Source organism: Camelus ferus, chromosome 1 (assembly GCF_009834535.1).
Source record: "Camelus ferus isolate YT-003-E chromosome 1, BCGSAC_Cfer_1.0, whole genome shotgun sequence".
NCBI classification, from domain to species: Eukaryota; Metazoa; Chordata; class Mammalia; order Artiodactyla; family Camelidae; genus Camelus; species Camelus ferus.
In genome coordinates, this window is record NC_045696.1 from 82,310,858 (window position 1) to 82,328,065 (window position 17,208).

Consider the following 17,208-nt stretch of genomic DNA (forward strand, 5'->3'; position numbering starts at 1 on the left):
CCCCGGGCGGGGTAGGCGCACGCGCGCGGTCGTCATGACAACGCCGCCGCCGCCGCCTTAGCCCGCGGGATCCCCGGCAGCATGAGGGGCAGGCGGGAGGCCATCCTGGAGTCCCAGAGCCCACTTCTCACCCCGACTACTACCCCTACTTCGGCCGGGGCTGTGGCCGACGGTGGCGGTAAGAAACAGGATGTACTTCGGCGGCGGCCAGGCCCCGAGGAAGCGCGCGAGGGGCGTGGCGTGGCGGGCCGATTTCTCCGACTAGCCTGCGGGCCGTAGGCGAAGGGGTGGGAGGATGCCCCTGGGAACCGCAGCGGTGGCTGGAACTTCGGGTCCCCTAAACGCGGGCTGGAGGGGATCCCCAAGTTCCCGCGGTGGGCGCGCCCTTTTAGTTTGTCCTGAAGAAAAGTATCGCTTTGCTCCTATCTCCGGGAGTGTTGTCTGGATGCTCTTCTAAGACCCCTTTTTGTGAAGTCTTCAGAAGCGGGGCCCAGGTGAGCAAGAGGCTCTGGAAACCATTCTGTGCACCTTTACCCCACCTGTTTTAAGTAGTTCCTCACCTATGAATTATCTTGTAGCAAATGAAGCATAGCGTGCACGCTCCTCTCCCTCCACCATTTCCATTTTGGACGCTTCTTTTACAGTGTGTGCTCCTAGAAATGGAACTGTGCCGGAAGCTTTAGGTATAACTCACTGCATCCGTGAGATGGGCATTATTATGCTGTGCCTTTAGCATAAGAGGAAATTTAAGATCGAAGAATTTAAGTAACTTATTCAACGTCACACAGTCATTCTGAATAGGCACCTAAGTCAAATTCACCCTCACCCTTGGATTTCCCAGTACTTGGCAGGCTACTCCAGTATAGAAGGGCATTGGGAATTACCTCCAAAATGAGCCCTCCTCTAGAAATTTTAAAATGTGCTGCTAGGTAAATACTATTTAGAATTCAGGACTGAGGCGTGGGTTAAAAATGAAATCTAGATTCTTGACTTTTATTTTTTGGTGTAATGGTTATTACTAGTATTTGTTTTAGGATTTGAAGTCTGGTTTATTATTTTCACCTAATATAAATACAGTATAGTAAATAAATTATTGGTGCCATAGAATCCTGACATACAATAATTAGGTGAATTTTAAATAAAAGAGTAGCAGAAAAATATAGTTGAAACCAGGTAATTAAGTAGTCTGTTCTTCTTGTAAATTTCTTTAGCTGCATTTTACTTGTAGTCTCAAAGTCCTTCATGCCTGCACAGAAATATGAGTTGTAAGTCTGACACTTGTCTGTATGTCCTGCATGTCCAGCTGAGAGCAGGCAATGAACCTCAGAGAGATTCTCAAGGCAGTCCTCTCTTCTCTTTGATTACATATTTAAGATTATTTAAAAATCAAAATGGAGTAACTGTGGTTCAGCATCCAAAATGGAGCTGGGTGGTCATTGTGGATATGGTTTCAGACACATTCCTTCGTCACTGAGAACTTAATTTTCTCTGAACTGTATGGAAACTCAAGGACACTACCAACTGTTTTCAAAACAGTATCTGCTACCCTTGCTAGCCACAACCTTGTAGTTTCAAATTTTCCTTGACCTTTGCAACTGTGTAATCAGTTTGGATCCCCAACCAACCCTTGTTTACCAAGCATCCTTACTTCTTGCCAGCTCCAATCCTAATTCTTGACAAACAATTTATATAACTTGATGGTTTTTTGCATTTACAAGCCTCACCTATTTTGTAGAACGTGGAACACAATTCAAGTGCTTCTTAAATCTGTGTCTCCCTGTCCTAACAAACCCCAAATAAACACCTCTTTATTTCAATCAGGCCTCCATTTCTGAAGTTTGGGTTAACATTTTTAATATCAAAAAAGGTAGTAAGTAGCCAGAAGGGAGAGAAGAAACCCAGTGAGAGCCCAGCTCCCACAAGTAAATCCGTTTGAGATCTCCTTGCTTTGTTTCCTGCCGAGGATGCTGAAGTGTCATGTTTTGGATTGCATTCCATGTGAACAATGGTCATCTAAGTCCTAAGTCTGGAAGAGGGTGCACTTTTATCCTCCCTTCTCCCCTCCAGGCTCAACAATTTGAAGAGTCTTTGTGCACCTGAGAGTTCTAAATGTCCTGAGAAGTGTTGTAGTTAGGAGTCTGTTTAGCTTTGTTTAATTCAGCATTTCTCAGACTTACTTGACAATAAAACCCATTCTATTTAGAACACCTTTGGTCATCACGTAGATTAATATTCCACAGAACACAGTTTGAGAAATAGTATGCTAAAATACATGAAAATTTCCTAAAATAAGTGATTATTATGTACATCATCCACAAGACAAAAAGTATGCTGATGTTAAACAATTTCAGAGAGTATCCAGTGACATAGGAAAAGTATCCACAATGTTAACTGAAAAAAAAGAGATGCCAGACTGTACTGATACGTTCTAATTTTGCTTAAAGATGCTTATATGTAGATATAAAAGAAAAACAACAGAGACTGAATACTCCCAGAAGTCAACTGTGGTGGTTCTTTGCTAGTGGGATTGTTGGTGAATGTTTATTTTCTTTTTGATATTGAAATTTTCAAGTTGTCTGGAATAAATGTGGGTTGTTTATTTTTAAAAAGCTTATTTTTAAAAACTATAAGAAAAGTTTCTTTGCTTTCACTTTTAATATAATGTTCCTCATCTTAAATCTTGTTTTGCACTTTGTTTAGCAAACTCTTTAGTTCATACAGTGCAGAAATCCACTGAGCAGAGAACATCTCTGAGATGCAGAGACTTAGACAAGCTGGATCCTGAAGACCTCAGGCTGGTCGAGTAGTGAGATCTCTGAGCACAGACTCTTAAAGAGACATACATACAAAAAAAGGCAGGACAGAAAACAAAGATAGTGTTAATGTGCTTCTAAGAGAAGTGTCAGCGTACCTCTCACCCCAGAAAGCATGGGCCTCAAAAAAGATGTTTTTAAAGTAATATCGAGAACAGTAAGACCATTAAGGAAAGCTGCTGATATAACAGAGGAAGAAGATCTCAACTCCTGTTTTGTTTCTGTCTTTCTTATTAAGGACTGGACAGGGGAAAAATCACCTTTAGAAAGAGGAAATGGAAGCCCAGGTGAGGTGAAGTGCTTCTACGAGCCAGGCCTCAGCGTGGTGTTAGGAAGAACAGACAGAGCTATATTCAAAGATGCCATCAACTTGCATGGGGTAGAGGGTCTCCAAGAAGGCTGTTGGACTTGGTGATTTTTCAGACGCTTTTTGAGTTTAGAGTCTCTGATAAAGTAGTCTTTATTTGAATTCATTATAAGCAACCTTGAGTCACCCTAACCCACTGTGGCAGTGTGGAAAGAGGCTTTGGAGTCAGTTTGATTTTGTACTCTGTGCCATTATTAGCCACATAATTTTGACAAAATATGTAATTTCTTTGGACATCATTATCCTTAGCTGCCAGGACTGTTACATAACAGAGGTTCGTTCTCTCTTTGTGTCACTTCCAAGTTAGTGTCTGCCCACCCTCAGTGGGTACTTCTATGGCTCTAGTTCTCCAAATAGCACTTTTTTTCCTTTCTCATTCCTTCTATTTTTCTTCTTCTTTTTCTCTATTCTTAAAATTATCTCCTTGTCTTCTCCCTGCCCCCGACTCTATACACAGATACACACACACACATTTGTATCTTTGAAAGAAGTCTTTTTTTTTTTTTTTGAAAACAAAGTTCCCGGGATGATTTATATGTGATGAAGAGTAATGCACTTATTTTTCAAAAGCTGCAGAACCTATTGACGGTCTCCAGGAACATTATTATGACCTATGTATGGAAAAGTCCCAGGAAATTAAACCTTTTATATTGCATATACTCCAAGAAGTGGATGAAGAAATTGGAAAGGGGTAAGGAAGACAAATACTTGGTTACATCAGTAACATTCACTGATAATCCTGGAATACTGAGTGATTGGAAAGCCATTTGCAAATGCTTGATAAAATGGACATATTTTTGATTCAGAGTAGATGATGGACACAGTTAGGTCTTGGAGGTAGTGGAATTTACTGGAAAAAAGCACTAGACCAGCAGTCTCCAAGTGTGGGCTCCAGATTTGTCCTTAACTCCTGTGAGCTGGGTTTATTTATGCAAATCATTGAAGTCTTCAATGTCATTATCTACCAAGTGGGAATACTTTGGTTTTCTTGTGTTTCAGAAATTAAATTACATACATTAAAGTGCTTTGCAAAAGCCGTAGAATATTCAGTAGTTTTAAGTTACTTGGTATAAATCTACATTGTGGTCCCAGTAAATGCTATCCATGATGTTACTACTTAACATGAAGGAAAAATACTTCTATTTCTTTTCTGGGTTTCTTTTTTTATATTTTAGCAGATTGGAAGGAATCACCTTAAACGTTGCTGGTAACAGTCGCTTAATGGCAATAGAAAGAGTAACAGGTGAAGATTTTGGGATTCTTTGTAGACTTTTAAAGAATAATCCATATATTAATGGTATGTCTCCTTAAGAATCATTCCTTTCTGCTTTCATTTTCCTGAGTTTAAGTGTTCATTAGAAGGAATATCAGTTCCTATTCATCTGTGTTTTTCAGGTTTGGATGTTAGGTATAACCTCCTAAGTGATATTGGCGCATGCTATGCTGCAAAACTGCTTCAGGTATTATTTTACTACAAAATGTTCTTAGTTCTTTTTTGTTCTCCCAGGACTTGGTTAAGATCCAGCCCTTTCTTTGGAATGTGCCTGTGAAGTTAACCCTCTATTGCAGACTTTACCCTAGAGACACCCAAGCTAAAATGCTGCTTTATGGTTGCATTTTATTTAAGACAGTGTGGTCCACTAATCAGAGTAGGTGTCCTTAAAGAAAAGGCTTTGTTACAGCCTCAGAAGATTGGCACATACATGTGTATGTCTATATTTTCAGTTAAAATGTTTAAAGCATCGTATGTCATTTTTTTATGCCTCCTTTAAATTGGCTTTTTAATTTCCTAGCCATTGTCCCATTCTCATCTGCTGCAAGTGCTTTTAATGAGCTTAAAATTCTCATATCCATAAAATGGTGCACAACATAAGGATGGAGTGAAGATTTTAGAAAATGAAAGAACCAAGTTATTTTCAGCAACCACAAATAAAAATGCTGCAAAAATCATCATCATTAAAATGTTCTTAGTTCTATTTATGGTGAAACCACCTAGTCTAATGACACAACACAAACACCTAATTTTGTAAAATGTCAAGGGTCCTGACTCTGTGTTACAACACTTGAAATACACTAAAAAGCCATTTTTGTATTTTGTTTCAGTAGAGTTGGTACCTAGAGCCTCCTGAGTCAGCTTTTGTAAACTTGTACACTATGGTCAAATACATAAAGCACATTCATACTTTGAATCATTGATCAAAAACTAATAGTCTTTTTCTTCATACTACAATTATATTTATGTTGATTTTTTTCCTTAATGGTAGTTTCTTTTGCTAGATCTTGAAATTTCCTGGTTATAAAGGTTTTCTTTGGAGGTAAACACTTTTACTTGAAATGAAGCTCTTATATATTATTGAATAATAAATGTGTGATTGCTTTTCTCTCCTTATCGTAGAAACAACATAATCTCACTTACTTAAACCTTATGTTTAATGACATTGGTCCTGAAGGAGGAGAAGTGATTGCTAAAGCACTACATGTAAGCATTTACATACCTCAAACTAACATTTTATTTGGGAATTTTAACTTCTGGTAGCTTGGAACCAACAGAAACAAATGTTGATGTGAACTTATTTAAATATTGTGCAAATGTGTATTTTTATGGCACTTCATTAAAATGTGGACATTACATGAGCCCTTTTAAACTCATTTTTAAAAATAAACAGCTTTATTAAGATATAATTCACATACATAAAATTTACCCTTTGTAAGTGTTCGATTCAGTGGGTTTTTAGCCTACAATAGATTCTTGAATATCACAGGCTTAAACCGCATGGGTCCACTCATATGTGGATTCTTTTTACTAAATAAATGCTGCGGTACCACACGATCCATGGTTGGTTGAATCTGAGGATGTGGAACCTTGGATACAGAGGGCTGACTATAAAGTTAAACTCATTTTCAACTGCGTGGAGGGTCAGTGCCCCTAACCCCCACATTGTCCAGGGGTCAACTATATTCAGTTATATAGCCATCACAACTATCACTGTTTTTAGAACATACCCTCCCTGCCCGAAGAAGCCCTGTACCCATTAGCAGTCCCTTTCTCTGCTTCTCTCCCCCACTTTACAGCACCAGGTAGTCACATCGGCTTTCCACCTATATGTCGTCTATTCTGGTCATTTCATATAAATAGAATCATACAATGTGTGGCCTTTAGTGACCGGCTTAATGCTTTCAGGTTTCATCCATATTGTAACATACTTCATTCTATTTTAAGGCCAAATAATATTGCATCGTTTGGAAACATTTTGTTCATCCATTAGTTAATGGACATTTGGTTTTCCATTTATTGTCTATAATGAATAATGCTACTATGAATATTTGCACAGATTTTTGTGCACACGTTTTCAGTTTTCTTGGGTATATACCTAGGAGTGGAATTGCTGGATCATTTAGAAACTTCATTTAACATTTTGAGTGACTGCCAAACTGTTTGCCAAAGTGTCCCTTTTTACAATTCCACCAACAATATATAGGTGTTCTCATTTCTCCATATCCTCATCAGCACTTGTTACTGTCTTTTTGATTTGAGCCATCCTAGAGATTATGAAGTTTTGTGGTTTTGATTTGCATTTCCCTAGTGAATAATGATGTTGAACATATTTTCATATGCATATTAGTCATTTGTATATCTTCTCTGGAGAAATATCTATTCAGATCTTCTGCCCATTTTAAAATTAGATTATTTGTCTTTTTGAGTTGTAAGAGTTCTTTACATACTCTGGATACAAGTCCCTTAACAGATGTATGATTTGCAAATATTTTCTCATATTCTGTACATTGCCTTTTCATTTCCTTAGTGGTGTCTTTTGAAACACAAAAATGTTTAATTTTGATAAAGTACAATTTATCTATTTTTTCTTTTGTTGTTTGTGTTTTTGGTGTTATATCCAAGAAGGCTTTGCCTAATCCAAATTCATGAAGATTTACACTAATGTTTTTCTTCTAACAGTTTTTTTGTTTTAGCTCTTTCATTTAGTTCTTTGATCCATTTCAAGTTAATTTATATATATATGAGGTAGGAGTCTAATTTCATTCTTTTCCATGTGGATATCCAGCTGTCCCAAAACCTTTTGTTAAGACTGTTCTTTCCCCATTGAATCGTCTTGACATCCTTGTTGAAAGTCAGTGGATTATAAATGTGAGGGTTTATTTCTGTACTCTCTGTTCTACTCTTTTAATCTATATATCTACCTTGGGCCATTCCCAAACTATCTTGACTACTGTAGTTTTGTACTAAGTTTTGAAGTCAAGAAATGTGAGTCCTCTTTGTTCTTTATTTAAGATTATGTTGGCTCTTCTGGGTCCTTTGCATTTCCATATAAATTTTAAGATCAGTTTATCAATTTCTGCAAGAAAAGTAGCTGGGACTTTGAGGGGAATGGCTTTAAATCTTTAGACCAATTTGGGGAATACTGACTATTGTCTTCCAATCCAGAACATGGGATATGTTTCCATTTGTTTAGGTCTTCTTTAATTTCTTTCAACCACGTTTTGATGCTTTGTAGTTTCCAGTGTGCAAGTCCTGCCCTTTTGTTAAATTTATTCCTAATGTTTTATTCTTTTTGATTCTACTATGAATGTAATTCTTAATTTCATTTTTGAATTGTTCACTGCTAGTGTGTAGAAACATAAATGATTTTTATATATTGATATTGCCTTGCTGAACTCAAATTTGTTAGTTCTAACAGTTTTTTTTTTTTTTGGTGGATTCCTTAGGATATTTTACATATAAGATCATGTCATGCAAACAGAGAGCTTTACTTCTTTTCCAATCTGAATGCCTTTTTTGTTTCTTTTTCTTGCCTAACTGCCCTGTCTAGAATCTCTAGTGTACAAGGTTAAATGAAGTGGTGAGATCGAACATCCTTGCCTTCTTCCCACTCTTAAGGAAGTTTGAATTAATTTTAAAAATAATTATTTGCACTTATCCCTATGTCCTAATATTTATTAATTAGGACAATTAAATATCTATAATTTTTTTGTGATTTATCAAAAGAATGAAGTAAGAGAAGGAATTAAACTTTGCAGATGTTTGAGAAATTATATCACTTTACAAACTACACAGAGGGAATGTGGAGTGACTACTTACTGGGTGGGTACAGGGTCTCCTTTGAGGATAATGAAAATGTTCTGGAATTAGCTAGAGGTGATGGCTGCTAACACTGGAATGTAGTAAAAAGCCAGTGAATTGTACATTTTAAAATGGTTATATTTTGGTTATGTGAATTTCACCTCAATTTTAAAAAGTGGTATAATTTTCTTAGGCAATAAATTTATAGATTTTCCAATGAAAGGAAAGTTATTAAAAATCTGTTTCATTTACTGCTCATTGTTTTGGTATCTATTTCCTGGGCAGTCTTTCTACTAAACTATTTTATTTTATTAAAAAATAAGCAACATTGATATATTGTATAGCACAGAGAATTACAGCAATTATTTTATAATGACTTTAATGGAATATAATCTGTAAAAATACTGAATTATTATGCTGTACACCTGAAACTAAAATATGATTGTAAATCATCTGTACTTCAGTTAAAAAAAAATAAGTAACTCTAACAATTCAGTAATAAAAAGACAGTCTAATTTAAAAATGGGCAATAGTCAAATAGAAATTTCTCCAAAAATTTTTTTTTTCCTAAACCTTAGTTTTGTTTTTTTTTTTAACTGAAGTACAGTAGATTACAGTGTGTCAGTTTCTGGTGTACAGCAGAGTGTCCCACCCATGCATATACATACGTATATTCGTTTTCATATTTTTTCATTAAAGGTTACTACAAGATATTGAATATAGTTCCCTGTGCTATACTGAAGAAACTTTTAAAAAAGCTTTTTTATATATATCTACTAAACTGTTGAATTAGATTTTTATGTTATGAGAAATTGAATGTTACCTTTAGGGAATATGTGCTGTTCCATCTCCATGAAAAACTAATAAGTCTGCAAATAGTAATAGAGCCTCCTAACTCATGTATTCTAAAGAGAAGTCTTTGGATTAAAATTTTAATCAGGTTTCCCTTTTTTCTTTTTCAGAAGGATACAACTCTGAAACACCTAAGAATGACTGGAAACAAGATTGAAAATAAAGGTGGAATGTATTTTGCTGCAATGCTACAAATTAATTCATCCTTGGAGAAATTAGATCTGGGTGACTGTGATCTAGTAAGTAAATTGGTTATGAGATAGTCACGCAGATATTGGATCACTTTCCCTGGAAACTAGCACAGAGAATTGTTAGTGACCAGCTAAATGACAGTCTTATGAATGATTAAACTTGTCTGAGGTCTCATATCAGAGAAAAATCTTTAAAAAAAAAATTACGATAAATAATATGGAAGAATATCCAGTGTAATAAATAAAAACTTTCCTAAACTTCCATCTATTAGCCTTAACTTGTATGTTTTTCTAAAGAAGATTGTGTTTGTTTTAATTAAACAAATACGACTTCATTCATATATTATAAACTTTTATTTACAGAAACACTTTGCAGTGAGTAGTTATGTTATAGCATAAAAACCTAAGATGATGTTAAAAGCTGTTCTGAGACTTCATCTGGCCTGATAATGAGAAGTATGTTTTGCATGTCTTCAAATTCCAGACTTTCTTTTCTCAAACACGCCTTCAAACCTACAGGCCTGCTTTTGGGAACCTGTTAATAGGTTAATGCAAACCTACTAGGACAGGAAAACAATAAGATGGGCCAGGAGGCTCTTTGGGGTAATAGGTTCTAAAGCTTAAGAAGAGGGTAAATGCAGCCAGTATGGTTTTGGGAAAGCATTAATTCAGTACACAGTTGACTCTTGAGAACACGGGCTTAAACTGTTCAGGTCCACTTATATTTGGATTTTTTTCAATAGTAAATACTATAATTGCTACATGATTCCAGGTTGTTTGACTCCATGAATACAAAGGTATGCATGACCCTTTAAGGGTCAACTGTGTATTATTTATACATACCAGTCACAGTCCTAGATTCTAAGGAAGTAAGAATGCATTGGGGGGGGGGAAGAAGGCATTGGATATGGTCTCTGCCCTTATAAAGGTTATATTTTAGTTGGGAAATTAACAGTAAATAGAAAAAAGTGCTACAAAGATGGCAAAGTACTCTGATAATGGGGAGGCGGTAATCTGGGTAATAGGATGGTTACCCTAAGACCCAAGAGGTAATATTTAGGAGTCATGAATGATGAGAAAAAGCTGCCTTGGAGAGAGTCCATGGCAGGACATTCCAGGCAGGGGGTCCAGCACACACAGACTCTTTTTAAGATAGTGCTTCCCCAAGTCTGGTTTGAGTAGCATTAATGACATAGATTGAGGTAATTTTAATACTCATGTATTTATTTTTCCAAATCCTTTCTATTTATCTCAAGGGATTATGGTTTTCCACTTACAGTAGAGATACAGTTTATAAGTGAAAAGGTGAGTTGATTTAATGGAAAAGTATTAGGTAAATAGTAAAACTGATGCTTAGATACAGTAAAAATCGTTAGGGGAGGTTGCATGAATGATGAAATATTGAGTCTGTTAGGTTTCAAGAACTGAAAAGCTAGAGTGCCTGGACAAAGGGAATTAAAAGAGTGCCTCAGAGTGAAGGTGCAAGAGGTTTACAGGGACCAGGTGCAGCAGGGTCTGGGTCATAGGCCAGGGGAAGAAGTGATTGTGTTATAAATGCAAATCATGGAAAGGCTTTAAGTTGAAGGGTGACATGACTGGTGCCTGTGAAAGATCATTCTGGTTTCTCTGTGGGGATTTAGAAGGTGGCAGGAGGAAGCCCACTGACCACTTAATAAGTTTCTCCAGTAGTTCAGGTGGGTGATAAGGACTGGGGGTGGGGTGGTAGCTACAGAGATGGACTAATTTGAGACATCTTTTGGAGGCAGAAACTGTAAAATTTGGTTATCAACTGATGGGAGGATAACAGGACTGGTGGAGCGGGAGGAAGCCCAGGTTTTCAAGCATAACAACTAGGTATGTGTCCATCACAGAGACGGGGGAAGATTAAGCCGTTTCAGTAAGGTAGAGAGGGAGGCCTATGGGAGCTGTGAAAAATGTGATTAATAACCTCTTCCTGACACACACACACACAGAGACACACACACAGACACACACACACACGAAGTACTAGTATGAAGTAAAAGAATGCCTGCACAAGGATATGCATTCTAAGTTATAAAGAGCCCTAGCGGGGATTCACTTGTGTCTATATATCTGAAGTCTGTATCATACAGAACCTTAAAGACTTAGAAGCAAACCTAGAGGTAAACACCCTAGGAAATGGATACTGAAACTTTAAAAAAACTCCCCGTGCATGTTAGAGATTTTAGGGCAAGGAGAAAATAACAGTTAACAACTAATTTCTGAATTTGATCAACCTACAATTCAAGGAGTAGGAAATAAAACTTTTTAAAAACACAATTTTGAGTTATCAGAATCCAGATTACTGATCTTGAAATACTTATTTAGGGAGGTTAATTTATATACTTTGTCAGTTTCCTTAATGAATTTACCTGTTTTTAGGGAATGCAAAGTGTGATAGCATTTGCTACAGTCCTAACTCAAAACCACACAATTAAGGGATTAAACCTAAACCGACCTATATTGTATGGTGAACAGGTATGTATTCAAAGCGAGCAGTTAATAGTGCTATATGTGAATGAAACTAAGGTACTACTTACTGAAGGTTATGTCAAGATTCATGAATGCATTGTAGTTTTGGAATTGTAAACTACTGTTGACAAAAGAAAAACTTGAAAAATGTTAATTCTTGATAAGAGTTTTATAAATTTGGTTTTAAATTATTTATTTAAACAGTAATCATGTCTTTTTTTCTCATAAACTCATTCTCAGTGTGGTAAGCCTGTGAGGGGCAGAGTGCTTAAGATGAAAGCAAAAATGATTAAAGTTTTAAAGGCTGGTGGATTATAAGAGCCCAGTGTGAACTGTTCTGTTATTTGTTTTTGTTATATTGATGTGATGAACCATCACCTTTGGAATCATGAGTAATAATGGCAAATTGCATATGAATAGCAATCTGGGAAGTCTGGACTTGATCCTGTAGGTAAGCTGCAAGCTGGAGACAGAAAGATGATAAAAACATGATTCCTACTTTCAAGGCTTTTCCTTGCTCTTTAACATTTCTTTTAGATAGCTTTCCTGTCTTACGAGCAAAACGGGAATAATAACTCATTCTACCATTGATCTAAACAAAAACAGAATAGATCTAAAAAAGAATGTTCAAGGATTTTATATAGTCTTGAAATTGTCTACCTCACTGTTCCCCATAAGTATGAGTAATTGAGAATTAATCATATTTTTAAAGTATTTTTCATATTCATAAATGTATTTTGCATTCTTTGCCTACATGTCTCTCTCCCTTTGGGTTATCTTTGTACTCTTCTATGCCAAAATTTTTGGAATTTTATCATGTTAATTGCTTCATGTATTTAAATCTAATATGCTCAACAAGACACCCAATCCTCAAATAGAAGAACCTACTTTAAAAACCCTAAAAACACCTGGCTCAAAGTAAGCATTCAGTAAATTGCTCATTCCTGATTCTTCACTCAATAAATATTTGAATGCAACCTGAAATGAGACACAATGCTGGGTGCCAGAGATAATAAATCAAGGCACATAGCCCTCGTTTTCAAGGAGCTTTTTTTCAGTCCACGTGGAGGGAGACCGAGAGGTCTGGAGAGTGACATGCTCAGGGTGCCTTGGGAGCAGAAGGAAAGACACTGAAATCAGTGCAGGGGGATGAGAGGTGGCAGGGAAGCTTCTCAGGTTGAGGACATGTTAAGAGATTAGACAACTAACTCAAAAATTTCTGGATTAGTATGTTAAATTATATGAAAAGATGAGTATGTTAAACTATATTAAACTATATTAGACACACAGTTCCTCTTTTAAACATGTGGTGTCATTATTCCCAAATCCATCTGCGAGTAGTTAAAAGCCCAGGGCTCTTTCTCAGGCCAGGGCCTTGCTCTCAGCCTGGTGCTTCTGGGCAGTCAGCTGAACTCTAGTCTGCCTTCTATTTCTCTCCAAGGCAGCCACGACCCTCTATATCTGAGAGTACTATTCTCTTAAATGGTTGTGGAGTAGAATTCTTTTGTGCTTCTTCATACTCTGCTCCCAAACACAAGTGTGCAAACCTATTTCATTTAAGGATTTCACTGTTCATTAATCTGGGAGCTTGGAAAAATACCAATGCCAGATGCTGCCATAAGCAAACTAAGCCATAAACTCAGTGAATGAAGCTTAAAAAAAAGAGTAACAACAAAAAAACAACCTTTCACTATTTCTGATACTAGTTCCCTCCCTTAATAAGGGTGGTCCATCTTTCAAACTTCTTGACCTATAAATGCAATCAAGGCATACAACACCAATCCAGACACCATGCAAAGCAATACTGGACCTCCTAAGTGGTCAGTTTGCATCTGAGATCCCAGGCTACAGCTTCTCTCTGGACATACACTTTCAGTGTCAAGGCTGTAACTTACTAAGATAACAGTATTACAAAATATTGAACAGTAACAAATGCTTTGTAGTTTTCTACAGAACACTTATTTTGTGCCAGGTACTTTTGTTAATTTATTTAATTCTGTGAGGGAAGTGAAATGTCTACTTTATATAGAAAAAGAAACTGAGACTCAGCTAGCTGAAATAATTCGCCCAAAGTGATTTAGCTCATACAAGGTAAAGCTCGCATTTGGAGTTATTATAAAGCTCATACACTATTTTCTGTTGTTATGTGGTTTAACTTTTATTTTTTCTTAAGGTACTTTTACATAATTAGAGCATATATAGCTATTCATGATCAGCATTTCCAGTGACTATAAAACTTACTACAAAAACGGCAATCATGCAACAAGTCTTCTTACCATAAAATACTTTGGCTCATTCATTTTAAGACATGCTTTGATTCTTTTAAAAATTTAAAGTGCTTGGTATTCAGACCCTCACTGAGGTTACATACCTTTTGTCTGGAAGCAGCTAGGTTCTGGAATTTAAAAAAAAAAAAAAATCCTCCAGTGACCAGAAAACAAGAGTAAAACATATTTAGAAATTTGGGATGACTATAAAAGGGAGGAATTGGATACATCACAGGGTTAAGGAGTGTATTTTAAAAACGGAAAAACAGAATCATGATTGGGCAGTGCCTTTGTATTTTATCTAAAAACTACAGAGAAAGGAGATCAAGAGCAAAGTTTAGGAACATAGGGAAGGTGTAAGCACCCTGTCTTGAGAGGACAGCAGTAAGGGAGCCTGCATGCTCAATACTTCATGGGGCCAAATGTTCTGATTTTTTTTTCCCCTTCTAGAATGAGTGTTGCTTTTTAAATAATTATTACGATTTTTTTTAACCAGCCTCTTTTATGTCACTTAGTCACTGCATTTTACGAGTGCCTGCTGCCTGTTTCTAAGCCAGTAAAAGATATCACTTGTGGCAAAATGATTTTTTAAAAAAGCCATGCCAAACAAATACAAATCGTTGACTAGGAGTCTTAACTGATAAAATCATTTTAAAAAGGTAATTTAGCATGTTTAGAATAAACATGTACTGCTCCAAAATAATATTTTTAAAAAAGATCTTATCTATTTTTAGGAAGAGTCCACAGTTCATCTAGGCCACATGTTGAAAGAAAATCAGTGGCTTGTTGAACTACACATGTGTAAGCATGATATAAAAAACGGTGGTATGAAACAGTTATGTGATGCACTGTATCTGAACAGAAGCTTACGCTACCTTGATGTCAGCTGGTAAGTGACAATTTATATATTAAGTTAATTCAGGAGTTAAATCATGGGAATAATCTATGTAAATATTAATAGTACATAGGATTCTTTGTTAGATGCTAATTCCAACTAATACTAATTCCAAAGATTAGAAAATGCAACCATTTGTCAACTGTTTATCATGTGCCTTAATATTTATTTAGTTTATACTGATTTAATAGCTCCTAATAACTTGAGTGAGTTAAGTGAATTTAAATATGTAAGCCTGAATAGAAGTAACATTTTATGGCAAATTTTCATTAACTTTTTTGGAAACTGATTAAAATAAATTTTTACTAAAACAGAAAGTACTGCTTTTTAGTATATGTTCTCAAACATGTTATCTCTATGAATAAAAGAACAATACCTCATATTTTCAAATATAATTACATAATTTTCCTTTCCCAGCAATAAAATAACTCAGGATGGAATGGTGTGTTTGGCCGATGTACTGAGAAGCAATACTACCCTAGAAGTAATAGATCTTTCTTTTAACAGAATGGAAAATGCAGGTGCAAAGTATCTCAGTGACACTCTTGCTTCACACAACAGGACTCTTAAAGCGTTAGTATGGTTTTATATTTAATCAAAATAACAGAAAAGACTTAACTTTTTTAGAATCTGACCTCAGACCTCTTAACTCTTAAGATTCATGATGAAATATGAAAGCTTAGTTTCTAAATTGACATACTAAGTTACAGGAAACATTTTAATTTCTTCTATTTTTTAAAAGTAATGTCCTATAAAAATTAGATGACTGCTTAAGATTAATGAGAAAATTTTTAGTTGCTTTTATTATTTATTCTTAATTCTAACAGAAAAATCTTAATCATTCAGTATGAGTAAGACTTTAAAATAAGAATGAATCAAAGAAGAAAATATTATTTGGATGACTTTATCCTGAAAAATGTATCTGTAATCCATCCTCAAACCTTTACTGAATAATAAATAGAAAACAACAGACTGTTTATTTCCAAAATGTAGGTACATGAAGCATCCAATTAGAAAACTAAGTTTCTTGGATTTTGTGAATTATTAAGGTCAATATTTTGACTACCACATTGAACATATTTAATGGTAAGACTTAACACAATGAAATGTGTGTAATAAATTCTGTTGCTAGCTTAGGCGTTCTCTTTGTGGAACTGTTGGTTTCCAGTGTTGCTTATTACTTTTTGCTTTTCCACAGGTTGTCAGTGGTAAGCAACAACATAGAGGGAGAAGGACTTGTTGCACTTTCCCAATCAATGAAAACAAATCCCATGCTCTCTAATATCTACATCTGGGGAAACAAATTTGATGAAGCTACATGTGTGGTAAGTTTTTTCTTCACTGAGGCTTCTCCCAGGGTCTTCCCTATATTATCAGACGTTATTTACCAGTGCCTTAGACATGATTACAAAGTATAGTGAGACACTACAGTTTTGATAAATTTTAACATAAGTCCTAACTAAAAATTAGCTACTGGAAAGTTTCGTGGTTGAAACAGCAAAGATAATCAAATATTACATATTAGTATAAATATCACTGAATTACCCAGTCCCAGTTCCTCCAAAATTGTTTTTAAAAATCACATTTGTTGATTTAAATTTGATGTGGCACAGTCTCCAATCTGCTGCCCAATAATTAAACCAAGACAATTTGGAGTGATATAGTACAAGCTGTCGAAATATTTGGTATGTTGCTTATGTAAATACAGAGAACCCTAGATACTACCTTCAAGACACACAAAAAGGATAGTGACAAATAATTCTCATTTGGAAAGAATAGAGAGAAAAATGTTAAAATTCTCAAAAATTGCCAAGACTAACCAGAATTTCACCACTAAAAAGACTAATAAAATTGTACATTATTAAAAAAAATCCTTGATTTCAGAAAAACCTCATATCCATATTCTATACATTAGGAGCCGAGTTGAGTTTGGAAATAATAATGACCAGCTAACGCAGAAAGCAACTAAACTTTTGAATCTTCTTGTACTGTCTAAGGATGCTGTCTATTCTGCCTTTCTCCAGAATCACCTTATTGACAAAGGGTGTTTGTAAGGCACCCTTATGTAGGTATCAGTGATCCATAGAAGATATAAAAAGAAAATTCTACAATGAAGAAATAATTAGGTGGCCAGCCAGGCCAGCATCTAATACTATGGGAGCTGTCTCTCTCAGCCCAAATCTGTAGATTACCTTCAGGAGGTCCATGAACTCCACACAGTTGTATGCCAAAATCTGTGATTGTTTACTTTTC

The 17,208-nt window shown here is 35.7% G+C and overlaps 1 protein-coding gene across 1 annotated transcript; it reads left to right on the forward strand.

Annotated features, from left to right (window-relative positions):
* Positions 1-79: 79 nt before the first annotated feature.
* On the forward strand, positions 80-15,550 carry LRRC34 (leucine rich repeat containing 34). The gene is made up of 9 exons (XM_006188068.2): positions 80-178; positions 3,751-3,871; positions 4,356-4,477; positions 4,576-4,640; positions 5,576-5,659; positions 9,220-9,348; positions 11,704-11,799; positions 14,795-14,949; positions 15,373-15,550. Exons 1-9 carry the CDS (start codon positions 82-84, stop codon positions 15,548-15,550), a joined length of 1,047 nt encoding a protein of 348 aa, XP_006188130.2. The 5' UTR covers positions 80-81.
* Positions 15,551-17,208: the final 1,658 nt, after the last annotated feature.

Bases quoted from the DNA above. Each gene is read 5' to 3' on its own strand.
- LRRC34 (XM_006188068.2), top strand. From the start codon at position 82: ATGAGGGGCAGGCGGGAGGCCATCCTGGAGTCCCAGAGCCCACTTCTC. The intron at 9,349-11,703 runs GTAAGTAAATTG...ACCTGTTTTTAG, and splicing joins ATCTGGGTGACTGTGATCTA to GGAATGCAAAGTGTGATAGC. The intron at 11,800-14,794 runs GTATGTATTCAA...ATCTATTTTTAG, and splicing joins CTATATTGTATGGTGAACAG to GAAGAGTCCACAGTTCATCT.